The sequence below is a fragment of the Syngnathus scovelli genome, chromosome 9 (genome assembly GCF_024217435.2).
Source record: "Syngnathus scovelli strain Florida chromosome 9, RoL_Ssco_1.2, whole genome shotgun sequence".
NCBI lineage: Eukaryota > Metazoa > Chordata > Actinopteri > Syngnathiformes > Syngnathidae > Syngnathus > Syngnathus scovelli.
Window position 1 is genome coordinate 5,681,394 of NC_090855.1, and position 27,303 is coordinate 5,708,696.

The 27,303-nt window shown below is 40.0% G+C and overlaps 4 protein-coding genes and 1 long non-coding RNA gene across 6 annotated transcripts in view; 1 reads left to right on the forward strand and 4 right to left on the reverse strand.

Moving 5' to 3' along the window:
• sntb1 (syntrophin, basic 1) overlaps positions 1 to 8,046 on the reverse strand; it is a 32,703-nt gene extending 24,657 nt beyond the window's left edge. The window contains exon 1 of the mRNA XM_049729831.2: positions 6,978 to 8,046. Within this exon, the coding sequence (XP_049585788.1) occupies positions 6,978 to 7,461 (484 nt within the window). The 5' untranslated portion in view covers positions 7,462 to 8,046. The remainder of the gene's footprint in view (positions 1 to 6,977) is intronic.
• Positions 8,047 to 9,529: 1,483 nt separating this feature from the next.
• On the reverse strand, positions 9,530 to 12,952 carry LOC125974904 (CCN family member 3-like). Its single transcript, XM_049729832.2, has 5 exons — positions 12,843 to 12,952; positions 12,297 to 12,525; positions 11,960 to 12,214; positions 10,925 to 11,148; positions 9,530 to 10,535 (listed from the first exon to the last, which is right to left on the reverse strand). The coding sequence occupies exons 1-5, from the start codon at positions 12,891 to 12,893 to the stop codon at positions 10,242 to 10,244; spliced, it is 1,053 nt and encodes a 350-aa protein (XP_049585789.1). The 5' UTR covers positions 12,894 to 12,952; the 3' UTR covers positions 9,530 to 10,241.
• Positions 12,953 to 16,698: 3,746 nt separating this feature from the next.
• Positions 16,699 to 18,224, forward strand: LOC125974630 (uncharacterized). Its single transcript, XR_007483674.2, has 2 exons — positions 16,699 to 17,778; positions 17,844 to 18,224. It is a non-coding gene; the product is annotated as an uncharacterized lncRNA (long non-coding RNA).
• scgn (secretagogin, EF-hand calcium binding protein) lies at positions 17,970 to 24,565 on the reverse strand. Its single transcript, XM_049729288.1, has 11 exons — positions 24,404 to 24,565; positions 24,011 to 24,081; positions 22,936 to 23,028; positions 21,647 to 21,736; positions 21,201 to 21,257; positions 20,878 to 20,955; positions 20,716 to 20,771; positions 19,769 to 19,814; positions 19,600 to 19,659; positions 18,518 to 18,586; positions 17,970 to 18,338 (listed from the first exon to the last, which is right to left on the reverse strand). The coding sequence occupies exons 1-11, from the start codon at positions 24,471 to 24,473 to the stop codon at positions 18,210 to 18,212; spliced, it is 819 nt and encodes a 272-aa protein (XP_049585245.1). The 5' UTR covers positions 24,474 to 24,565; the 3' UTR covers positions 17,970 to 18,209.
• Positions 24,566 to 24,805: 240 nt separating this feature from the next.
• LOC125974626 (F-actin-uncapping protein LRRC16A) overlaps positions 24,806 to 27,303 on the reverse strand; it is a 32,613-nt gene continuing 30,115 nt past the window's right edge. For both annotated transcript variants that reach the window (XM_049729283.2, XM_049729284.2), the window contains one exon: positions 24,806 to 27,039. In XM_049729283.2, the coding sequence (XP_049585240.1) occupies positions 26,864 to 27,039 (176 nt within the window). In that variant the 3' untranslated portion in view covers positions 24,806 to 26,863. The remainder of the gene's footprint in view (positions 27,040 to 27,303) is intronic.

Genomic DNA, 27,303 nt, shown 5'->3' on the forward strand with positions numbered 1-27,303 from the left:
AGATGGCCGCTGGCATTTGGGATCCAGCATACAAAGTATTGTCGAGAGAGTCATGGTGAAACAGTAACAAGCCTAGCCGCCAACCTGTGGACGACAACAGGCAGGCATTCGCCACTGGAATCGTGGCTTTACGAGACTGTCCACAATGGCCCACCAAAGACGGCGTTTGCAAAACAAGAATAACTCACTGAGTCACATCAGCTATGTCAGATTAGAGCGCCAAATAAGGGCTGATTTATTCCAGCGGATGGTAAAAACATGGTACATGATAAAGACCTCAGGTAATCTGCCAAATCTGGGACGTGACAACCGTGTCGTGCTTATTTCGTCATTCATGATGACAAGCAACCTTGGAAAACATAATAAATATACATATCTAAGCTCATATGTATTTCGTCCAAAAATGTACAAAGCAATTGAAACCGGGAGACAGTTGCTAATTTGCAGTTCTAAAAATGACCCATAGCAAATACATGTATATATTTTAAATCTCCAAACAGATCTGATGTAATCTCATTAAAGTGTGGTCACAAATAGAGCTGCAAGAGTTCCTTTCATTGGTGAAAATGGTTACACTGTGCATGTCTGTGTGTGCATATTCCCACAGGTCCTGTTTCTGTCAAAGCACCAGCTCTGTGCCAGACTAGTATATAAATGGCAAGCAGTAAGAAGTAAATACAGTGGAACCTTACAATCACCTCCGGGATGTTTGCAGTTTGGAAGTCAAAACTAATCATCCAATTGAGCTCAAGTATATTTGTAAAACTGCTGCCATGTTAAAACTTATCACTTTGACGGGCCATGTAAAAATTCAAACAATAGCAACAAGTAAAGACTTCTAACCAGCAGGAGTGAGTTCATCATACATTGTGACAGTTTGACATCCAAAATTGATATGACATTTAGAGCAGGTTTTTCCAGAAATTTATGGCGGAACTCCAAATTTTACGAGTTCTTTAACTGCTTCTGGAGATTGTTTGCACAAATAGCCTTTGCCAAATTGTTTCTCTAGTAACTACTCTGCATCTCATTTGGAGCTCACTCTTACAGTTCTTCTGATGAGTGACAGCCTACCACCAGCGACCAGCTGCTCGGCCCCCATTAAAAACCCCATTCGCTCGTCAAAAACCACTTCACTTGTTAAACTCTACTCAACCCCATCCAATTATACGTTTTGTAAATACGACATTTTATTTCCTCCGACGCTGAAGAGTGTCAACAGTAGCACCAGTTGTGCAATGACTTCATCAATCTCATTAAATTGTTTTTTCGACAATTGCTTTTTTTTTTTTTTCTCTCGAAGTTGAGGGGACCTTCCATATGTTCTGAAAAGAAATTTAATTGGTGAGCAAATGTAGCGGATAAAGGAGAAACGTCCTCTCATTAGGCCTGTGACAAGTAAGGTAAAAGTTGAAAGGAGAACAGGCAGGAGGCAAAACAAAATTAGGAAAAGTCTCCTGTGAGTGCACAATGAAAGCTTCCCTTGTAAGCCCTACTGTATGTCGCAGCTATACAAGGCTTTATTCACTTTTCACAAGACCTTCACAGCAACATTTTTTATATATTTGTTCCAATTCGAGGAATCTTTCCTTTGAGAATGGCCGTTGTGTAACTTCACCTTTAACAAGAACATATTGAAAGCTCGTCCCTGCAATGTACTACCTCACATGAACAAAGAGGGAAAGAATAATGATGTGTCGTTTGTATGGAGGAAATGCATCCTTAAGTGCAGGCAGGAACTTAAGAAGCTTAGGACATACTGTAAGGGCCACAAGGCTGGCATCAACACATGTGACAATGAGAGATGGCTATAAATAAGTCTCTGACCAAAAAATAAAAAATAAAACACATACGAATTGGAAACAAAACAGACAAGACACAGCTGCTAGAAAACAGCGCCAAAGTCCAATATGATTCGGTGACTGAAGAATCTACCAATGAATTGCACATTGCTGTTTCTTCTATAAGGCACAAAAAAAAACAAATCACCATGATTGAAAAAAACTAGTTTATTTTAATAGTCTGGAAAGGATTGGCATTCCCCCAGTTCCTGTTTTCGCCAAAGGATTACACACAAACTAAACGCTTCCAAGTGGCTCTCTCCAAGGAGGCCAACTGGAACAGCTGTCACTGAACCTCAAGTCATTCAAACAACACACTCAGATCAACTAAAATGTTGGCATGTAAAAAGATCCCTCAGCTCAGACAAGAAAAACCAAATAAGTCCTCTCTAAATGTTTGGAAGCTTAATCGACCTAGAAGTATGAAGATGTTTAGACTGCGCTGACAAAACTGTGTACTGTGTCATGTTCAATGAAACCATTTTGTGTTGGCCTGAAAAATAAGCAAAGAAATACAACTCTTGAGTAATGAAAGTGAAGCCAACAGACTCCTTGGTTCTTCTGTTTGTGGGAATTTGAATGCGCATCCATCCAGAAGAACATTTCTACGATCAGAGGTCACAAAAAGAGCAAGCTCTGTTGTAGTTCAAACGATAGAAATGCTTGATGGGGGTCAAGGCTCAACTCAACTTTACATAATTATCATTCCGAAGGAGATTTGCTTTTCAGCTGCCGTCTACGTATGTTCAGTTGATGTTCCGATGACGGTATGTCAATCGTGTACGTCAGATCAAGTTTTGATCTTAAGACAAACCACTTAAAAAAAAAAAAAAAATCAAAATTGGGAATTTGCCTAACAGATGATTTATGAATCAGTTCAGTTCAGAAGTGATGAGTCTCAGGAGTCCCAACTCATCAGAGGTTTTACTAAATGGCAAACCATAACCCACTTTTTGGGAATTGCATTTCCATCTGTAACAAGCGAACTCCAACGCCGACCTCAATTCTCATTCTCACAGCGAGCTGCTGATCAGTAAGCACCAACACATTACAAAGACGCCAGTTGACTTGATGTCTCGGAGATGTTTTTCCATTCCAGTGAATCTGGCTTTAAGTTTTCCCTTCAAGTATTCTACTGAAGTTACGTATATAAGCCTTCGGATAAGAATGAGTCTTCGAGTTTTGTAACAACCATTCCAGGAAATTGGGTCAAACAACAAAAGACATAAGAACAGTGATTACACCTGGAGGCAATGGGAGTTTGTCTTTCTCTTATGAAGCATCTCTGCAATCGGCTTGGTTGTGTAAGCGCACTGTACATAAAGCAGGGGATGAACAATTCCATTGAGTATTTTCAGCACAACAACACTATTGTCATTAATACCATCATCATCCACTCCGACTCAGTGATGGCTTCCTCACTGAGTCTCAGACGTACACACGCATTGTGACTGGAACATCGGTCTAGACGACACTGACAATAACGATACAACGATGGGCACACTAACGCTGCCTCATCACACTTGTCAGGTGATGACAGGCCTGGATTGCTGGGTGGCAAATCGAAACGCTTGGAGGCCACTGACTCATATCCTTCCTGCTCAAGTAAGGCAGATGTTTTGATTAAATTCTTTTTTTTAGTCTACCTTCCTATGCAGGAGACGGTGGCGTAGCTGGATTAAAAAAAAAATGTTCAAACTATCAAGATATATACATACCAATCAATAGTAAGTGTGGCTGTGCACCTAATGCACTGCTTAGTATTCAGCTTCTTGTTTTATTCATTGTATGGGTTGTAGAAGTTTGAAAAAGAAATTATGAAGATGATATAACCTCAGTCGTATGCTTTTGTTAAGTATTAAAGACTTTTGTTCTGTTAGTGCGAGAGCAGACAGGAGACCCATTCGTACAATTTTATTCAGAGTTAATCATTTTTTTCTAAAAATGACATTACATGGTTTGGGGGCAAGGTTATGTTGATGTAGCAACTTGAACTGAGAATTGAAGAACTGAAAATACCTCGAGTAATCCCGGTTTGATGGGTGCAAGGTCAAGACCCTGCACGGGCCAGCAATGTTGTCCCATACCAAACTATTCCAAACATGTCTTTATGGCCCTTACTTTATGCAGTGGGGCAAAGGCTTGGTAGAGAGAGAATTATCTTTTCAAAAAAATTGTTTGCTGAAGCTAAACCATGAGGCGTGTCCACAAACATTTGTCCTTATGGTGTGCATTATATTTCCTAATCAATTGTTTGCTCACGCAACCTTCAGCACACAACTGTCGCTTTTCGCAAACTTTCTTTCCATCTGTTTAACAAGATGAAAACATTGCTAAAAATACACAGCGATGTCCCACCTCTCCAATTGGTTTCTTCTTGATTTCTCTCTCATCCTAACTGCTGTTCTCCCGTTTCAGAAAACGACTTACAGTAAGGACTAAAGTGGAACGGTGGGAATATCACAGATCACATTTTTCATTGGAAATGAAACATACACGCTTGGGTAAATGGTTGAGCGCATCCACTCAGTGTGCCACAAACTCCCGGCACTGGTGTACCCTGAAGTTAATCTACGTATCCTCCCATTACTTTCTTTTCCTCCCTCATTATCCCTCCTGCAGCTTTGCTCTCCCCTCTTGGTCTTTCTCCATTTAAAAAAAAATCACAATTCTGCTCCACGCTCTCCCCCGGTCCCACTGCTTCGCTCCCTTTGCTTATTTTTCTTATCAATTCTGCTTTTCCCCTCTGCAATGTATTCCCCTTGTTCCCCTGGGAAGGATCATCTCTGTGGACGTGTGTGTGTGCGTGTGTGTGTACGCACACTACCACGTGAGATACTCGTCATTCAAGAGTCCTCATGGGAACAGGAATATACTCAGAAGTGGGCACTTACATGATCCATTTTCCTGTGCCTGTGAGTATGTGTGCAAAATGATGTTCAGCCTTCAGAGTAATCTACTATCAGTGCAATTTTCATCTTCTAAAAGCAACTGTTTATGTCAGTAAACTCGCGACTGCATGAGTGAGTGAGATAGCAGGAAACTCAACTTACTTCAGCTTTGCATAGAAAAAAAGCAGCAAAGGGAGTTGGAACATGGAATGCCTGGTTACATAAGAGCCTTCCTAGAGATGTAAGGCATTCATTATTATTTTTTTCGCCAAATAAATGCAGTGGCACCTCCAAAGGCAACTCATAGATGATGTCACACCATGACCGCCATGATGGAGGTTTTCGGATTCTTTGATCATATGAGTGGTAACTATGACCACCCATTTCTTAGCTCTCACAAACAAAACAGAAATCGCATGATCAAAATCTATCAATAGGTTAAATGAGTCACCATCAAATCTTTTGTACCATAAAAATCAGCGTGTTAAAAAACACAAATGTTCAGTTATCCAAAAAGAAGAAAAACTACATTAAAATAGGTACACACAAGTGGTAGCAGAATATAATCAGTCAATCTGAACTTTGCTGACTTTGATTTCAGGGGTGGCAAATTACAAAGCGATCAACCTCTGCTGCTGTGAAGTGACAAGTAGTTAAATTACATTTTGATTAGATGGTCAAATGCTATGCGACCATGACATCAAATATAAGAATAAGTCTAAAGAAACATGATAGAGCTCAACACAAACAAGCAATTTCTGTGTCCTGACTGTTGTTATTAATCAGCACCATTCAAAGTGTGGGAAATAGATTGCATAGAAGTGAGAATTTTGTCCAAGGGGCTTAGTCTTCAGGATGCCTGCTGCTTTTATTGTATTCACCCAAACAGGGTGTGATTTATTGGCTTTCCAGGAAGCCAAATGAATGCAATCAACTGGCAGGGAGAAATATTCAAGAATGATATTTTGCATTTTTGAATTTTGTAAGCACCCTGCATTTTTCTTCTAAATTTAAAAACTTGAGCTTGCAAGTGTTTTGGATGCTTTTCTTGATGTGCAATCACATTTGCTCTCCTGAGAATTTTTGGTAGAAGAGTCTGGTGCCATGGTTGATAGAGTTTTTTGCTTTGTTTTTGGCAGTCCACGCACAGCCGCCCCCTCTGCTTTTACACTTCAGTGCACGTTGAAGGTCTCACGAGCTTGACGTAAAATTATGACACAAGGGAAGCTCTGCAATGATGGCAATTGGTGTAACACAAGTTACTAAAGACAACATATAAAGCACATGCAAACACAGCCTGTATAAGGTGTGCCATTGTTGAGACGATGCAAACTCATCTTCGACTTAGCTAATGTTGAGCTGTTCTTCAGATCATTTTAAGCAGCTGTTGCTGGTTGCAACAAAGTTGTGCACGCCATTTCGACACGGTCCACAATTCTTGAGCTATCAATTAATCAACTAATTAATTCACATGTCCAGCTAAAACGCACAGTTTGCAGGTCTGTGTTTAATGCTGTCGTAAATATTCTGTAGCATGGCAGTATAGCAGGAGCCTTTTTCTGTCACTCAAAGTGCAGTTTAGGTCTGGAGTTAATCCCAGCTGACTTTGGGTGAGAAGAAGACTGCCAGTCAATTTCATGGTGCATACAATGAATTATTAACATTCATATTCATATCTGTGTGCAGTTTCAAATGACAATATTCTCGGGGAGAACATGCAAAATCCACACAGGAAGGCTAGACCCAAGTTTCAAACCCAGAACCTTAGAAAAGTTTGTTTCAAGATTGGACACATGGCCAGTGCACATGACCATTTGCTTCTCAAAATTGGCTGTAACATGTTTTTCTCTGACCAACCAATCATGGAATAATGCTGAGCTCATCAGTGGCAATCACCGTGAGGACAAACTGTATTTGAGCGCTAATTGGTCAAAGAAAGAGTCCCATAATTTAGGTTAAATCAGCCACTATTGTTGATTCTGAAGGACCTGGGCAGATTAGATTGATAGAGGCATAAAATAGACTCTATTTTAAAGCTACAGTCTACATGTACTGAAAGCAGTCGAGCCAAAATACATGCTATGAAATGAAAATACTTTTAAGAATAAATGAATAAAATGTCATGGAGCAGAAATAGAATTTTGGTTGCAAAGTAGGTCAGTAGGTAGGATAGAGTTTGTCTTCCACAACTGAGCTTCTTGTTGCAGCCACTCACCACGTCAATCAACAGGATGACCATGCTTACCTTCCAGAGTCACGTCCTTGCCAGCCCGTTTGAGCGCCTGCACCGCCTCGTCGTGGCTCGCGTCCCTCAGGTTGAACCCATTGACGGACAGGATGGCGTCCCCGACGTATAGCGCCTGCGTCTGGTCCGCAGCCAACCCCTTGAAGATCTTACTGATCAGGATGGGCATCTTATTCTCCCGGCCGCCTTTAATGCTGATCCCCAGTCCGCCGACGTCCTGCTTGGTCACCTTGACGCACCGCTTCCTGTTGGCGATGGTCTCCGGCACGGGTTCGGGCAGGTCCGGCAGCCTCGGACCATTGTTGGAATTGTTGTTGTCAAGGTAGGATCCATTGGTGACGACTCCGTTGGAGTTGACGCCGTCGTCCTCGCAGCTCAACGTGAGCGCCTCCTCGTTTAAGTGCGCCCAAACTTTGTGCCAGCGAGCCCGCACGAGAACCTCCACAAATCCACTCTCCTGCACGCTCGTTAAGACTACGGCCATGTTTGAACCATGTCTTCGGCACACGTCTTGCTTGCACCCGAGCTGTCGGACTTTGACCCGCACAACTTTTCTCCACGCGACGCCGTGCGAGCAGCACGTATTTTGCGGAGCAAGCTTCCACAGGTTCTCTGCTCAGCGCGCGCGTGTTTGTGCGCGTGCATGTATTTGTAAGTGTATGTTGGGTGGAGTTTGCTGTCCGCTATCTGACGATCAAACCTCTGCGACCAGTGTGTGTGCAACGCGTCAACATTTTGACACACACATAAGAATAAGCAACCTCAAAATGAGCGCTTCCTCATTCGTGCCGTATTATCGTCACAGTGGCGCAACATGGCATACTGATGCACTGTCTAAAGTTAGACTTGCCATTTTCGATCAACCATTATTTAACAATATCAAAATCCAGATATTGGCAATGAGAAATGAAATTGTACACAGATTGTTTGCTGTCCAGTGTGCGTGCACGGATGGAGGCGTGGGGTCGGTTGCGCGCCTCCAGGAATGCGCCTGTTCCAGTTTTTTGACAACTCCAAATCTAGAAAGACAGAAAGAAAGAACGAGAGAACATGAAATAAATGATTTTTCTTTTCCCATCATCAAGATTGCACGACATGGCACTCATGTTTCCCACATGTGTGCAATGGGTGCACACACATTATTCAACATTTTAATGTCATGTTTGGAGGAACTGTTGCGCCTTAAACATGCTGCGAGGTGAGTGATGTTGCTATGACACCTACTGGTGTGACAACATTTAGCGGCCCGTCATTCTTAATTTTATTTTCAACCCTTTGACCTCTCAAGTAGAAGCATAAGCAGCTGTTCATGTAGGCCTGCCTACTGTGTGCTGGAGCTGCAACTTGCGTGGGAATGAAAAGAAAAGTACTTCCCTATCAATGGGAAATGATTATAGGGTAAATAGCCTAATTGGGGAATATGTAAAGTTGGAAATACAACAAGTTGTTTGGTTGAATGAGCAGGATGAAACACAAGTACCTGAATAACTGCTCAAAACTGCAACACACAAGTTAGGGAGGCAGAACTGAAACAAGCAAAGATAGGCTTAGATTGATTTGAGAAAATAGAATTCATAGAACATTTTGTGTTAATGAGGTGTTGTGAAAAAGCTGTGATTGATTAAAAAAAAACTTTTATATAGAAATGAGACATCCACTTCAATGCACATACTTGGATGGGGGAATGACCTTCAAAACTAATAAGCACACAAATAAAATGACTAAGAGAAATAGGCTGTCTTAATAAAAGTATGCCAAGGTTAATTAATTGCTATTTGAAACTACGGTGGCTGATGCAGGAAGAAATGTTCACAAGCAGTTTGGATTTACAATATAATTCAAATCAACGGCTGCCATAATCTGTCCATTCTGATTCATACTTGTTGCATGGCTGAAAACCACGCCAGAGATATATCAGGAAAAAATATATATTCGCTTACATTGTAATGTAGTTCACGTTTTTCTTTTTAGTAAAAGCACAATACTATAAAAGCTCTAGGATTTTCTGGGAAATTCATTCTTTTTTTTAACTTTATTAAATGAATAAAACATTTTAAAATGTCAAATCCATTGCTGGAGGGGCTTCATATTTACTGAAACATTAGCGTCTACTGCTGGACAGAGAAGAAATTGCAGGCAAAACTGCTAACAAAAAGAATACAAACGCTTGCACAGTGGCTGAGTCAAAGAGTTGTGTGTATAGAATTTGTATTATTACGGGACAGACAGTCATGTTCTCATGATATTTTCACAGATTTCAGCAGAAACGTGCACCTGTTGATCATGTTGGTTTCGGGGGAAGTGAAACAGCGAAAGAATAAAATAGAATAAGAACAATCATATATATTAAACATAAGGAACCAAAATCCTATGAGAGGGTCAGGCCTTGACACAAACCCGAGCTCTGCCGCCTTTCCTGCATTGCTAACCACATTTGAAAGTTATTCAAATGTTGACCCCAAAAAATAAAAAAAACCAGCCCATATGCTGCCAATGCGCTCTAATTTAGACACCCCTAGATTAAAATATTGTAACTCGTACAACAGAAAAACTCTTTGATACAAAAATACATTTATTTTTGAAAGACTTTGCAGATCAATAAGCAAAGAGTTAGAAAACATACCACAGAACAATACAGTTTGATTATGAGTCATCAATTTGCACACGAACAAAATTCAACAGTTACAGCAAGTTTTATCAAGAACCTTTGTCGTTCACTGCATAAGACTCAAATATACAATAAAACGTTAATGGCCAGACACAACAAGGGAGGACATCAGACAAACGTTAGAAACGACACAAAGTCCCAAAAATGACCTCTGCTCATAGGTTGAGCCCTTTGTGTAGGGCCAGGTCATGCATGTATGCATCCCATACTTGGAAACTGTCAACTACACAATTATTAGATCACGTGTTAGCATTGTTACATGACACTTTTGACTCACAGAAATAGTGTCAAATGTTCATTCCAACTAACAAACCAACCACTGTGTTGACCATAAATGCTCAAATGAATAATGGATCATTCTCTCAATCTGATCTCCGAAAATAGTAGAGACTTGTGTGATATATGCTAAGTGCGTTCATTAAGCAAAATAGACTCATTTGTGCACAGGAGAGTCCATGTTGTCACATGTTTGCGTGTTTTAGACTAAGGAAGAGTTGATACAACTCATGTTCAAGATTTTGGCCAAGAATTTGTCCAACGCAACAGAAATGCCAAATATACACGCAGTCACTGGCTGTAATGATGACAGCTCTGACCTATAACGTCATCCCGCTGTAGCCCAGCTCCGAAGCCTGCCAAACTGCGTTGTCCCGTGGGCAGTTATTGTGGCAGACGCAGGTCAGGATCACCATGACTGGCCTCTTACTGGTTTTACCGCCAGCGCAGGTAAAATCCGCCAGGGCGGTCTTGGTTCTGTGTGGGGTGCAGCAACGGCCATCCGTGCAGGAGCCGCAGTAGCGAGGTTTGTAAGCCTGGACGCTAGTGCAGTTCTTGTAGGAGAGTTGGACGGCGGTGTCGCTCCTCACAATCCTTTGGCATTTGCTGCCTCTCTGAAGACGCATTTTAGTTCACATTTAACCCTTATTCTTTTAACAGACACGTATGTTCAGCCCAGGCCAAGGATATCGTCAAAATATTTTAAATTATGAACTACTTGTTTAAAGTGTGTTTGACCTAAATAAATGGGTGAGTAATTTTTAATCATAAACACTACACATTTATTTATGCAGGCACTGGCCGGGGGTTATGGTGGGCCAAGGATATCTCAAAACAACAAGAAAAATACAAAATCAAAAAATGTTGATGAAGATTGGATATGTGGTTATATATTTCAAGGGGGACCAATGCCCCTGTGCCCCCCTCTAGCTCCGCCAGTGTATGCAGGTGCAGATGCATGCCTCAAGGCCCACACTACAAATAAGCACAACGCTGAGGGTACCTTTGGTTGCAAGAGCGCTGTCTGGTCCTGCTGCTCATCGCAGGGTCTGATCATGCACAACCGGCTCTGCTTCACCATCTCACAACGCCGGTTCTTGTTTGTGACCCTGGTGGACACCCCCATGCCGCACGTTCTGGAGCAGGCTCCCCACTCAGTGGTCTGCTCGATGCAGTTCAAGCTGGGGTCCCAGGAGTCAAAATTCACCGCTTCCTCCTGACGAAAGGCTGCGGGAGCACGTGTAGGAGAAGCAGGTTAAAAATACTGAAATAGCCTTTCAACTGAAAAGATTTTGAAGAATCACGTTAGTGTTTCATATTTGTGGTGGAGGTGACAACACTCTTTCCTCTGTGTTGGGTTTTAGTCCGGCCTCTTCCTCTGACAGGTCAGCGCTAAGTAAACAACCTTTCAACTCTTGAGTGTCTCACACAAGTGTAACACCAGGAATGTGTGTTCCAAGTCTAGGGACGACTGTATGTCTGCTTTCGGCACAGTCGTCTAATAAAACCCACAACGGGAGATTAGTTACTTAATTTACTGCTACAATTACAGGTTCTACAAAAGGAACCCATTTGAAACACTTTGATATTTAAAAATCATTGTTTTCAAAGGTTACATGAATCGGGTTTGCATCATGATATTCTCGGAGGAATTGAAAATATTGCAATGTCACAAAAAAAAGGGTGGGGGTAAAAATCCTGATACTACATCAAAATTCAATGAGTTCTCACTTTGTCTATGTCCTTGTCCTCGACAAAGTTTCATGGAAAATATTTTTTTGTTACCCAACTCTCTTATAGATAAACTAGATCAGATAGCCCCCATGGACGACAAGAACAGCCCACAGAGCTGTTCTAAAAATAGCTCACCAGTTTTGAGACATGGTGATTTTCTATTATTCTGTACCAAATATCAAAAGAATAATCTCTCACTGCATCAATTATATTTTGGGATGATGATCATCCAAATGACAGACTGTTTATGCAACTCTTGTACCATAAAATGAGTGTATGTGCACTTAATAAAAAGTCTGCTCACCTGCCATAGCAAAGCCTCCCAGTGCGCTGGCTTCGGCCGGGGGATCACACACCCACTTCTCGCAGCACTCGCCGGGGACGTGGACCCGACGAGGCACGGGGCAGTCGGGCCCAGGTAGCATGACGTCTATATTGCAGCGAGGGATGCAGCCGATCTGTCCATCATGACACATGCATTGGTGCTTGCAACTGGGGAAGAAGGTCTGGCCGTTCTGGTAGACCACACCGTCCAGAACACAGACGTCTCCTTCGTGAGCTGGAAGACCATCGTACAATCATGTTGGATTGATTTTCAATGCAATCTAAAATCACAGTGGATACCGCACAAATTGACTCACCAACACATACGCCTGTGTTTTTGTTTTTGCCAGAGGTGAAGTCGCACTGCAGGCCTTTCCGTGAGTCACAGGGGTTGGTTTCGGAACACGCCTGACCTTTCTGACGAGCACACACAAGGCAACAGGCGCAGTCATCCAGGATTAGGGGCACTCCGGGGAGGCAGATCGGGGGCTCGTCTGGGCACTGGCATCTCTGCGTACATGCTTGGGACCAGGCTAACGTAAGCACCTGATTGGGCGAAACAAAAAAAGTTTATACAACATATTTACAAATGTAGAGAACAAATGCAAAGGTGGAAGGAATGCCAAGTGTCATCACACAAGCGGTTAACATCGAAGCGGATCCATGTGATTTCTCTCAGCCAATCAGTCGAATTGCTGATTAGAATTGAATGAGTGTCGTATTGATTTAAATTTGCATATTTGATACTAGTTCAAATATGAATTAAAAACACTATGTGTTATATTGATAGTCAAACACAACATTAAAATGGATTAAAAAATATCTAGTAAAAATAATATATTCTGATAAATTCTCATTCCTACCTGTGCTGTAAAGCAAATAAGAAAAAGAGCTCTATCACACAAACAAGTCATCGTCTCAGGGCTGGGGGAAAAAATAATAAAATCTTCCGTCTATGCTGAAGCTGTCTTGAATGCTTGGATTTAGGGTTTACGTTTCCCTCCTCTCTGTCTCTAGCTTGCGTTAAAGCAGAAGGTTGTAATCTCTTTGTCGTTGTGCATCAGGGCCGAGGAGGGGAGGACTTTATATAGAGGAGCTGTCCCATGGCCACCATGACGACCAATAGCAAGGAATGTGTGCCAGAACACCCAAAGTGTTTGAGGAGGGACTTTTTTTCTTTTTTATTTGGACATTCTGCCAAGAGATTCCTCACAGGACAACTTACACCCTAAAATCCAAACAAGTGCGGAAGTCTGTTTTAGTGTATTGCATTAAATTGAAAACTGAACACTGAATAGTTGAGAGGCAGTGAAAACATGCTAGCTAAAAACACAGCGACACAGATAGTGATTTAAAGTGGGAAAAAAAATCCATGTATTTTCTACTGTATGCCCTCGACAACACATTGTGTTGTACTAGTTTAAACATATATTAACAATAATTCTAAATGTTAATGGTGCGCTTTAAACTTTTATTTCACTGGAACTATATTAATTAAATCTACACATTAATTCCCATCTCCTTCACAGTTTTCTCTGTGCTTTAATTTGTTTTCTCTTCTTCCTCCAGCATTCCAAAAACATTCATTAGACAAATTGAAGATTCCGGATTGTGAAAGATTTTTTGTCTGTCCAGTTTGTATCTGGCCCTTCTGCTGGGATAGGCGCCAGCTCACCCATGACCCAAATGTGGAAAAGTAGTAAAGAAAATGAATGGAAGGATGATTGTATACATGAACAAGTGTCTGTCAGTCAACCGTCTGTTTTCCTATTCCCCTTTGGGCGACATGAATGGAAGATTCCATTTCCTAGTTCAGGATGTTTGAGTCATCGTGTGAGGATTCCCTTTGGTCCATCTGCTTGCAGGTGATGAACCTTTGACCTCTTTCCCTGGGCTCTTCTTGGGAGGGCGCACATGGAAAAGCCCGTTATATCCATAGGGATCTTGACTGTTTCCATTAATAGATACGTTGGGAAACTTTTGGATGGTCAGCAGCTTGGGTCAGTGGGAGTCTGACATGGAGGTCACCACATCTGCTCAGATCAGAGGTTGTGTTGTCGTGTGGCCCCTGCTAAGACAGAAGGATGTATTTACACATCGGTGACAGGTCTAGTCATCAATCTTTACCAGTGGCTCCCAATACCGTGAGAAATAATCAGGTGTGCTGTGAGATATTAATGAATTTCTATCGAGGGGATGTCGAGAATATTTGTCTGTTGTGGGCATGTGAAGTCCTTTGAGATGTTTCTGTGATTTAAGGGCGATATAGTAAATTAACCTGACTTGACTTCCACAAGATGGCTGAAGAGTACAATTAACCAGTGCATGCACTTGTTGCCTTAGAATAAAATTACATTGTAATATTGTTGTTTGGAGATGTTTTTTTTTTTTTGTCCAGTATTGGCTATCTTGTGTGTGAGAGGTGAAGCGTTCCCAAGGTCTTTCTTTGTGTATACAGTATAGCGTGTACAATATATATATATATATGTGCCAGCGAAAGAATGTTGAACTTAACTGTGCGCCATGTTTGCGGACTGTGCCGCCTCGATGACTCCTCCATTGGTCAACCTGACACAAATGACGTTGGCTGCATTGAAAAAACTCTTTTGACTTCACCTTTACTTGTGCACATTTGAAGTTTATAATGCAGAGATAAATATCTTTCCTTGACTGAATGTATCTGGTTATAAATGACCGTATAACATCTAATTCAACTTGTATTTATGTGGGTAAAAAGTCCATTTCAATTAAATAGTATTAATAATAATTAATAGTAGTAATTAAATTTCAATATAAAGAAATTTTACTTTGGGAATATCGCACAGGTTAGAAGAGCCAGATTACCAAACCAAATGCATGGTTGCCATGGAAATTATAAACTGTAAATACTTTTTACGATTTATTACCGATTACTTTACCAGTGGTTGATGAATGACATTTTTCCCCAAACCCAATATACTGTATGTGTGCAAAAAGTGAACATATTGAGGCTTATTTACAGTGGAACAGCCTGGCACAGAATGTGTCATATCAGAATGAGGTGGGAAGTCTGCATACGCACATTCATGCTATCTGTGAAATAGCTGAAGTGAGGACTTGAAGGAGATGGTGGGAGCATAGACGAAAGCAATGATGTCGTCATGCGAGCAGTGACGACTTCACGCCATCTGAGGACGTACCTCGCACCAGATGTTATGATCACACTCAGACAAAATACACTTTATTCAGTGGAAGGAAATGTTTAACTGCCACTCTGAAATGGGGTTTGACACCATCTTTTCCAAACAAAGACACATCCACCATGACCATAACCATGACTGCCTGCAACCTGCCGAAGGGCTTTATGCACTTTCTCATGCGGTCGGCCCACACATGAGCATACCGCCCGTGAGAAGTCGCCCAGAAGTTGAATATCATTAAACATGGACGTATGGGACAGACTTCAAGATTTTTCTTATTACTTACCACGTTCACTGTAAAAAAAACTTTATCCCCCCCATTTTTAGTTGAGTCTGAAATATATTATGTTTTATATTTTCCCTGATGATGATTATTATTCATTGAAGGTGCGCCTTATAATCCGCCATGCTTTACAGTGCGGAAAATACGGTGCAAACAACATATGAATTAGAACTGGATTTATATGATTGTTTAGGTCAGATTGAAGCACCTTCTTTTAAAAACTTCCAAATGTTAATCTCGAGTGAGCCAGCAATTTGTCACATTTTTCCTTTCTGGTTATGACAAGACACCCCGTTGCGGCCTTATAGTGCATCAGGCAGAAGCCACGCTTGGACGGGTTCCCCGCCATGAAGATGTTTGTGTTGACTTCCTCAGATGGAGGACTAGGAACATATGGTTGCCACGTGGGCGGGGAGGACTGCATATAAAAATAAATCTAGTATTCCATTTTATGAACTCATTTTCAGTTAGTTCAAGTTAGTATTTTTAGACCAGCACACATAAAGAGAACTAAAAGCAAAACTGTGGAATCATAATTAAGGAAAATATTGGCCATTTAGGCATTGTATACACACACACACGCACACACACACACACACACGCACACACTTTTCCTTGTAATGCCTCGTTTTACTGAAAAGACCACGAGAGCAGAAAAAAATCCTTGTGTTGTGATAAATTCTAGCCTTGACTTCCAACTATTTCCCCTTCTTTTGACCTGTTGCTTGCCCATCATAGCAATGCTGGTGTAACCACGGTAACCTTCGACCTGGCCCATCCATATATTGTCAGTTATCTTTACGACGTCACTCACAGGTTCCCCCGAACTGCGTTTTGCCCCCCCTGTGGCATTTCAAGAGCGTCTGTGTTGGGTTTCACCTAGGAGAGGCGCAGAAACGCAAGCCCAGGCTGCGTCACACTGAGACTTTAAGGGTTACAATTTACTGCATCTGTCTTATTTGTTGTTTACTTAGCCACCAACCTTTGGAGGAAAAGACAAAGGAGTTAAAGAAAAGAGAGAAAATATACGAGGAAGGAATTCAGGGGAGCCGTGTGTCTATAAGAGCCCAGCACCATGGCCTTTTGTCAACTTATGCAAGTTTTGTGGTGAGCATCTCAACAAATGCAGAAAAGTACATTTATTTCAATATTGTATTTTAAAAGGAAAACCTCATCACATAATTTTATCAAACACATTGGAATAAACATTTCAGAAAGAAAAATCATCCTAATCTCTAATAAACTTTTTTTGCAAGCAATACAATTAGATTTAAAACTTGTCTGAGAATCCTATATTTATGATGTTGCTTTGACAACACAGAAGCAGTGAAGAGTTTAGTTTCAGACACTGATTTTCAGAAGCACTGCATTGTTTTATTTTTACCACTAGACGGCAGCACTGTGCAAGGTAATATAAAGGGAGTCAAACAAAGCAATGGCCCATAAATCTTGAAATGTTTATTTTAAAACCAACCAGCTCAAGTGGTTACGTTGTTTTGTTGTGGACCACCTGTAATTAAATCATCTAAACTGGGTTATCTTCGTAAATATTTGTTTCGCTCGCTGAGCAAAGATGATTCTACCAAAGTTGACCTTTATAAGAAGCACCCGTGGAGAATAACATCATACAATGAATATTTGAAATCTGACATTTATTTTCAGCATATTAAAATGGGACCTGGTTAACCTGCCCCTATTATTATTATGTATGTAGCATTAACATTTTCTGGTCACAAGATAATAACAAGCACCATCTCTTTGAGTATTGACAGACAGAGGTTTAGCATTCAACCTGCATCCTTTGGGGTTTCTTTGTGATCCATTAGCAAGTGGACATGAGGATTATGGTCTAACAGAAACTGAAGCTCTCTTAATGGGAAGGTGTTTGTTCTAGAGCAGCTGTTAGGCAGCTGCTTAACCCTCTCAGATACACACACACATTCACTGCACACTGAAAATGTGACACTTGTTTGCAAACAAATAAGATACGACATCTCTTTTTGATAGCTACACTCAGTTCTTTCTGGCCCTGCAATTGTCTACAAATGATCCTAATGTGGTAGAGTAGAAAAAATTGACCCTACATTATATCATGCCCACATGTACACAAACCTCGCAGGTGGAGTTCTCTGGGGAAAAAAGAGTGCACTCAAACTGTTAGGTCCACCCCATTGCCTCCTTTTAGCAGGTTTGAACAAACATCATGTATGATATCTCGGGAGGCATTGTTCAATGCTCAAATGTTCTCAGGTTGAGAGATTAGTCCAGTACTTTACTTTTTTTTGTAGGGGCGGGCTTTGTTTTATGTCATGTTACAGTATAGTATAGTATAGTATAGTATAGTATAGTATAGTATAGTATAGTATAGTATAGTATAGTATAGTATAGTATAGTATAGTAAGTTGGTCATGGAAACCAATAGACAGCAATTCATTGTTTTCTTTCATTTGAAGTAATATGTGCCTTACATTAAGCCCCCCCCCATAAAGGAAAACTAAAATGGTGACAATAATTACGCAGCACAAATGTTCCTTTTAACCACAGGCATCCACTTTGCACCGTTTAATTTGACCTTTGACATGCACAATACACTTTTTCTAACTTTTTACTCCATAGTATCACAATGTGTTTTTTCATCATAGTCAAAGAGACACTTCACTGATGGATCAATATCCCACATGAAATGCATGATCTGTCTCCGCTTCATAAATTACATTCATGCTTTTGAAAAAATCTAACAATGATAACACAATGCTCTAGAAGTGCACCTAAGCCATGTGCTTCACCCCCAGACACAGCATAAGCTCATTTTTCTGAATCTTTCCATCCTTGTTGACATCACAGTGACGCAACAAAACTGCTCGCAGCTTATCCAGCTCGGGACCAGTGAGGTTGGGCTGATGATCACACAAGAGGAGAGAACTTATGTGTAATTGATACATATCACTCTTAAAGTAATTTAATACATAATTCTGCAATTTTTTTTATATTCTGAAATTCATCTTTTTGCTCTTCAAGCCTCATTGGGAGATAAAATGAAGTGTGGCTGTTTTGATGTGATCTGATATATTCTTACCCGGACCAGTTCCATCATATCTTTGACAAAGCCGTCCACCTCTGCTCCCTCCAATGCGCCAGTCTTGTTCTAAAATAACGGGCAGGATGAATTAATGAAAAACACACATTGCCTCTGTTCGCATGTCAGCATGGATCAGCCGAGTAGGACGGTGACAATCATCACCTGCTGTCAGTGGCTGTGAAATGACTCAAATCGTGCAATATAATGTTTTGCCTTGGAGAGGAGCTATACCAGCCTCCAGAGCACTGAAGACAAAAGACGCTCAAGTCTAACGAGTTTTTCAAGATTTGAGCCATCACTTAGTATATTATGAGCAATGTTTTGTCAGTGAACTTTAAAACGTTAGTAAAGAAGCTACAGTAATACTCATAGATAAACAGAACAGCAGCTATTGCAGATATAAGTTACCATAGATTGTATTTTGTATGCAAATGTATTTTTATGATGTGGAAAATAATTTTACTGCAGCAATCTTCTTTGTGTACCATCTCATTCATGTGCAATTGATATATGTATTATACTGTTCCCTAGTGGCCATGAAGTGTAGTTCTAATTGTTTGTAATCACTGAATTGCTACTGTTTTTATACAGTACAGTATTGAAGAGTACTTTTTTTTTTTATTATTATAAGAACACAATAAATAAATGTATTGGTGTTTTTGGGGTGCTGGAATGCTACAGCTGTTTACATTGACAAATACATGACAACATACAAGTTCTCATCTTAGTTCACAAAGAATAAAAGAAGTATATCAATGCAGATAAGAGAAAATGACCTTGTTATTTCAAAGTGTAAACTGGCAACCTAATGGATGTTTTACTTCATTAATGACCTTTGGCTACGCGGCTCAGCCGTCTAATCAGCACCATCGCAGACCTTGCATAGTATTTTATATTTAAAATGGAACACATGAATAAGTAAAGTGAAAGGTATTGTATTGATTAAAAGCAATGTTACAAGCGCTATGGAAACTCTTCTTGTGGCCGTGTAGCAATGCAGTAAATTGAAAGCACCGGAAGCTTTTAATGATGTACTGTAAATTTTTTTGACAATTATTGAAAACCTAAATCGTACTTACAACGTCATAATGATCAAAAATCTTCTCAAAATCTCGCTTTCGCTCCGCTGTACTGCCAGCCTGGAAAATACACACATAAAGTTGTTCAAATAGGAGCGAGTGAATTCAATAAAAATAACAATACATGTATTTATATATCATGTTTTATTATGCAAAATGTGACACGTACGTCCAACTTGAACTGGAGCAGAAAATTCTCTTCTAAAGCCAAGATCCTGTTTGAGCACAATATTATCATACCGTCACGTCAGTATAAAGAGAGTCATACAAAAATAGATGTTATAGAAGTTAAAGCACTAGGCACATCTGCATAATCTGATAGGATCCAATACAAAATGATGAATGAAAAAAAATCCCAATTATTATTGAGACACAAATGGGACTGACAAATCTCCATCACACCACCAAATCAAGCTGACACAAAAAGGATAGAGTATATTAAAATAATGTCGATATCGGCATGGAAGTACGGTGGCCTTTAAGTCATATTGAGAGTCATTGTAATATCATTTTAATAAAACAAATTGTTACCCAACCCAAAGGCGGGCGTATCTTAATAAAGCCAAACATATTTATTTTGACTCCATCCTATATGTTGAAGTAGGTTGATTAAAATAGGCAATACCAAAAACAATAAAATCATTTTCAACGGGGATTGTTGTTTGTGTACCAATTACAAACCGATACATTCTTCAAGATGGCATATTATGTATAATTTTCCCAAATTTAAAATTGTTCCTACGTGTCTTAACAAAAATAACGCTGACATTTTGCTAAATCAAAAATACACAAAAGACGAATTACGCAAAGCCTAACTTTTACTTTTACCCGCAGCATTTGTTCTCATGACAACCAGGATGGAGCTCCGGTATGGGATGAAGTGAGCAGGTATTCTGTGTTTCGACCTTTTTTTTTTTTTTTTGCTGTATTTATCCTCTAGCAACTTTGTATTTCTTTATGTATTTCTTTATGTGCGTATGTATTATATTCTTATTTAAAAGCAAGTTCTAATCCTGAATTAGCACTGCTAGGATTGTTCAAACATTGTGAGTAGGTTACTATGGTAGCCAACACTTCACATATGAGTCATGCACTTTTTCTTTCCTGATTACATACCTGGCCAAGTCATTCAGATCCAAACGGCCATCCTTATTCTTGTCAAAAATTTTCATCTGCGGCACACAAAGGATTGCCAGTATGTGATGTGATGTATGATTAAGCAACCATTTTGTTCGTTAAGAACCAGCTCAAATAATTGACGGGAGGTGTGAATCATACCATTGTGTCCGTGTATTCCTCCAGCTTGGCAGGTGACACTTTGCGACCATGCTGTTGGAACAGGTCTTTCAAGAAAGCCTACAAAAACACATTCAGGTATGATTTTACACAAAGAGACAAGGAAGCGAAAAGTGATCATAATCAAAATTAACTTTTAAATGCACCATTCCAACCAGTAAAAATCCCTCGCAAGTGGTTAAAAATGATAAATATGTCGACCTGAAAGTGGAAGGACCAGAAATATCAGGTGAGGCTTTTACAATACGTTTGTTTCCCTTCACAAAGAAATATGTTTCAGCTTGCCATTGGCTTTTGTTTGTTACCTTCAGTTCCTGAGCTGAAATGTAGCCGCTGCAGTCCATGTCGTATTTCCTCCAGATCTGCAGGGGCCGGGAAAGTGATCGATGGCAGGATTTATTAGGGAGGATGAGAAGAGTGAAACGATTAAGCCATTGTGATACACTACGACTGAAAAGGATCATTCAAGTGACATTCAAGTTTGATGAGAAAAATTATTATTTAAAAAAAAAAAAATCTATCATTGATGTACAAAAATGACCCAACAATGATACAGTATAGTTCGAGAGTACCTTCTACTGCTTGAATAAAATAAACAATGTGATCCAAATATGAAGATTCATTGTGAATGCTTCTTTAGATGATAAAATATGGTTCCTCGTTTGACAAAGGGCATCTGCCACCCTTTTATAAAACATGCACTTAAACCCTGCACCCAAAAATTTATGACCATACGAGTGAGTGGCTTCACCTGCATAAAGTCGACACTGTTGTCAAGGGGAGCTTCTCTGTGGAAAATCAACAGGAAGTTCTCCGTCTCAGGTAAGATCATGTTAGCCAACTGTAAAACCAAGCCCACAATTGAGGGTGAACTTTCTTGTGCTCACAAGCAATGTAAATGTTCACTATTGATTTCACATTTAAGGTGTTTCAATATAGCAAACGTGAGATGATGGAAAAATAAAGTCAGCTCTTATGCTCCTCCACAAATAATTATTGAATTTATAGAAACGCAGACACCACCGAGGGAATAGAAATGTCTGTTTGGACCGACTCACCCCAGCTCTCACTCCCTTCTGTCCTTTAATAACATTATCGTATGTCCATTAGTAGATTAAACCATGGCCGCTGGCATCAATCTCATTGAAATAGCTTGCGGTTGAGTCGGAAACAAACGCAATGCACCAATCTTGGCTGCCAAATGAACACTCTGGCCTATCAGAGAGGATGCAGCAGCTTCTTGAGTGCTCGGCTCACTTCCTTCCTAATTCTGCATCTGCAGTTAGAATAATAGTTGATGGAAAATAAGGCATTTGAAGCAGAGAATTTGGTGTGACTTACTCGACTTAATTGCGTGACGTTGTCATGAGCGGTTTAGAATCGTCATTTATCTGACTGCTTACAACTAAATCAGGCAAAACTGGAAAATTTCAGGCCGCGTTTTCAAATACATTGGAAAAGAAGAACCCGTGCTTGACTGGTTTCAATTGAATTGCATGTTCAAGTGGAGCCTGGGAGACATTGTCATCTTCAAAGCGTGACTTTAAATCTCAGTTGTCAGTTAAGTAGATATAAGATTAAATGAAAAAGTCTCCCTTTGAAAATTGAAAAGATATTTGAACAGTACTTGACAAAGGCTTAATGTCAGTCAGTCAGAGAAAGCCTCCACAGCAGATTTAACAGAATTAAGGCTCATGTCTTTGTCATGGTAACACGAATTAAATAAAAGACAGAAGTCCAGAGAAGCAGCGGAAGAAGAGAGCGGCGGGAGGTTTTTGTCAGACAAAAGCGTGCCATGAATGCTTTTAATGGTCAGACAAAAACAGAGGCAGTGGTGTGTTTGTTTTTCTGTGAATGTTCACAGAGGAAGGAGCCAATTACTCAATCCAAAAGTAGCACTTTGCTTGAGACTTTGTAGAGAGTGGTTGTACCAATCAAGAACTTTTGGTGCAATTGACAATGAAAATCCACACGTTAACTGGTAGTCTCGAATAATTAGTGGGTTGTAAATTAAGTGGCATGTTGCTGCTAATGGAGTACCTCCTGGATCTGTAGTTTGCCATCAGCAGAAACGTCATAGGCGGACATAAACCTTTGCTTCAGCCTCTGGACCCGCTCTTCAGTCACTTTCTCCTGCAAGAACATGCAAGTGACAGTTGTAACTATTTAAGTTTCCAAAATAGTAAAGGTGTGTCACCAAGCTGTAAAGATGAAGGATAGGCATGTGCATACATAGACAAAAGGTGCCTGCATTGTTTTTTTTTTTTTTGGGGGGGGGATATACAGTTTAAACCTATGAAGTAAGTAACGATGGAAACCTATATGATTGGAAAAATGATGATCCGAGGGGAGAACGCACAGTCTGCAGAGGAGCATGCTGGCGCCAGATCCATTAGAGAAAGGCCAGTGTTTGTCTTCAACATCATTCTTATGTCAGGAACCATTTGATGTTGCTAGGCAATTTTTTTTCTCCATCTCACAGACTGAACTGGCCCTTCATGGAAGACGAGGTCATTGCAAGGTTGCACTTCTCAATTTGGTTGATAACAAAACATCACTTTGTAAAATATTTTCATGTGTGGGTCATGGAAATATGTGCATCTGTACAATATGTTTTTTTGTTATCCTTGACCAGTCACACGTATGGTCCCGCCCAAAGGAAAAAAAAAAAATTCCTTGCTCACCAGTGGCTGTTTGGGAATCACTTACTTATACAGGTGCACTTATTGACTGTGTATATGATACTGACTCAAATAACAAGAGGTTTGTGTGTTTATCAGATGCCACATCACAAAACAGTGCACTTATCCTTGTGGCTTTCACGCTGGAAAGCAAACAAGGACGGCTAAAAGACATGCGGCCTGTTGGTTTAATACAATCCCATTTGTAACCATGCCGAGCACACTCACACTGAGCAGACATTCATTATGAATTTACAGACTGCAAATGTAAAGTGACATCACTGACATGCCATGTGTAGAAACAGCAGTGCTTTTCCAATTCATAGCGGAGTCATTCATCAAGTGCATTCATCGGTAAATCAGATGAGTGATGAAATGTTAAGTGAACTGTTGTCATCACAGGTCTACCAAATGAGTTTAGAATGCGGACTAACCTTTGGCCCCAGTCTCTTCATCATGTGACGGAAAAACTCATCCAGCTCCTTGCCCTCAATGTAGCCGTTGTCTGACAAAAAAAAAAAAAAAAAAACACACACATTGGCACACGTTACTGTTTTAAATAAAAAATACCTAAAAGAGGTTAACGTTTTACTATTTTTTTCCCACATTTATCCAACATCTATGTGACTGTACTCTGTCATAGAATAACAATAAACTGCTGTTATTCTGTTACATCTGTTCAGATGCAAAATAACAAAATCAACTTTGCACACACAAAATTGCATTCAGAGTTGTAAGATTGAACTTTTCCTCATAAGCCACATAATCAGAGCACATCATCTTTAACAGCTGTTTGGAGATGAAAATATGTGACTCATTATACTTACCATCTGCATCAAAGTGCTGCCAGATTTCCAAGAAACCAGCAGCGTCCAGTTTGTCAAAGGCACTGTCCATTGTTTTTTTTTTCTTCACAGAAAGACTCCTGCGGTGAAAAGTGGTTGCCTTTTAAACTCTTGCTTGAATGATATATGTTCTAGACAGAAACCACACCCCTTCTGCATGTGGGAACTGCGCACGACACACGCGCACACACACTTCTAATGAGTTGTTAGTGAATGCCATCTGGTGGTTATGAATTTGAAAAGCACAACAATAAAGTATACACACGTGGATAAAACAAAACCGTTTAAGTCTGAGCCAAGAATAAATTAATTCCTATGACATTATTTCTTATAGGGAGATATAAAGTCAGACAAATGGTTAAAAAAATAACACCACATTCCAAAGCCTGTAAAATGATTTTAATCAAGGTTAATATTCACATGGACACCAGCAGGACAGTATGAAAGCAACACAATGATCCCAAAACTAAATCAAGATGTAAGATGTGCAAATATGTTTTCAGTATTTATGTGAAAATGTTGCATACACCACCCCCCCCTTTTTTTTTTTTAACAAATTATGAAAGAATGGTTAAGATTTAATACATTTCATACCTGACACAAACAAAGACAACTCGCTTTATAAACAAAATGTACAATTTACGAGAGAATTTTGTGGACGTTATTTTGAATGTTACAAGCAATGTACCAAACTATGCAAAAAAAAAAAAAAAAGTCACAGTGTCCATATTACGTGTATGCATGACACATACACACTTGTAGGCTTGACGCTTGATTCAGGCTCGATTCAGTACAGTACAGTACAGTGCACATCATGCAGTCTCTCACTCACTCACTCACTCACTCACTCACTCACTCACTCACTCACTCACTCACTCACTCACTCACTCACTCACTCACTCACTCACTCACTCACTCACTCACTCACTCACTCACTCACTCACTCACTCACTCACTCACTCACTCACTCACTCACTCACTCACTCACTCGAGTTTACTGTTATTTTGTTCGCGTCACACTCAGCTGCAGCAAACTTGTGCACCTGTGACCTGACATCTTTTTGGAGCAAAAAATAAATAAATCAAATTGGCATCATGCCGGTGAAACTATTTACAAGAAGAATTGTTATTTGCATGATTAGTTAAGAAGCCATTCTACAAGAAAGACTGCAAACATTATTTTGGAGCCCACTTAACACTTGTGCTTCCACCACCCTTAATCTTTCTCTTAAATCTGCAAGCTATGGCAATCCAAACTGGACCTCATTTTTTTTCTACTGCATTTTGCAGTGCATGCATTGGAAAGTGGCGGTTGTCAGGCTGTGTACAAAATAGCATTTGTTGCTTTTTAAGATGTTTTGTGCTGTTTCGGTAAGCGTCCAGAGGGAACGCAAGAGCACCGAGATAAAAAAACAAACACACACACACACCATTTCAGGATCATTTTGGATGAAATGCACTTTGCATTCAAGTCAATTAAGGTTGAAAGCCCTAAGTATGCAACGTTTTTGATGAGTGGCAATAAATGGTGTCACACTGCGTCTTGAACTCAACAATTGGAAGGACAACAGGACAAAAAGTGGCATGCAACACAACAGCTTTGTATTCTAGCTTGAAACTAAACGAGACTAAGTCACATGACTTCATTTCCTATAGACATAAAGACACCCCTAGCAAGTTAAAGGGTCACAAGATTTGTTCCATCCACAGTAAGTGAATGCTTGTTTGTTAACAGTGCTGAAGCCTTTGTTGATTAAAAGCTCAAGTGTACTGCAGGGTCGGCAAAGGTCAGTCACCAGTGAGGACCAGCGGTGTGGTGATTGTTCAGTCCAGGTAAGCTACATTAGTGTGATTTGTGAGTGCTGAGATGCTTAGCAGAAACCTGTATTATCCTGTAAAAAAGATGGGTTGCATAATGGATTCACCAAAAAAAGTATTTTGGCAAAAAGAGATTCATTTAGAAAAATTGTTGGGTGGAGGACTGTATTAAGCTTCAAGTAAAGTACCGCGATAGGTGGTATTATGATTATTAAGCAAATAGATCATGGCATTATTAAAATCATTTCACAGCCTCTTTTCAGAGTTTCCAGCCCATGCTTGCTTTCGAATGAAAGTACGTTCATGCTTCTGTTTTTAGTGGTTTTAATTAGTCAGCTCAAATGATTAATTGCCTGTAGAAATGACATATTTCTGCAGGAAGAAGGAAGCTCTTAATGAATGTTTGGTTTAGTAGGTGACATCAGAAAGAGTTGAAAAAGTTATTCTGGGGGAAAAAAAACACCATTTTGGTGTGATGATTCATATTAATAGGTTAATTGTAACCAAGTGTTTCATCATTTGTACAACTTAATATAAATACAAACTATTGCTCATATTGCCTATTCGATCATTTGCAAATGAACAAAAAAAAAAAGGTTAATTTTTGCATTAAATGCGATAAATTCATATTAAAATAATTTCTTTGTCGCCTTTCTCCCCAGGATCAGAGTTTTTTTTGCCTGCTTTGTCCTTATCTGGATTTGGAGATGCCCCCTTTCCCTTGAAGGCGCCGTGGTCATCAGAGTTGCTGCGCTGATGGTTGGAGCGTTGAATGGGCTCAAACACGGACGCTTTCTTCCCTGAATGATGACAGAGGGCAATAATAAGGACTTGATTAATAAAAAAATAAAAACAAAAAACAAAACACGGGCTATTTTCTGTTTCATGGGGATGCCAAACAGACTGAGGCGTAGGCGTGATATCAGATTGCCAACAGGAATAGACCAACTAGCGGGAAAAGCATCCATGCTACTTCCTAGTAACCCGCAAAGCATCTTTAAAATTGATCTTAAAAACAGACTTCTTACGAGAAAAGACACACAAGACTAATGCCATGTAATGTG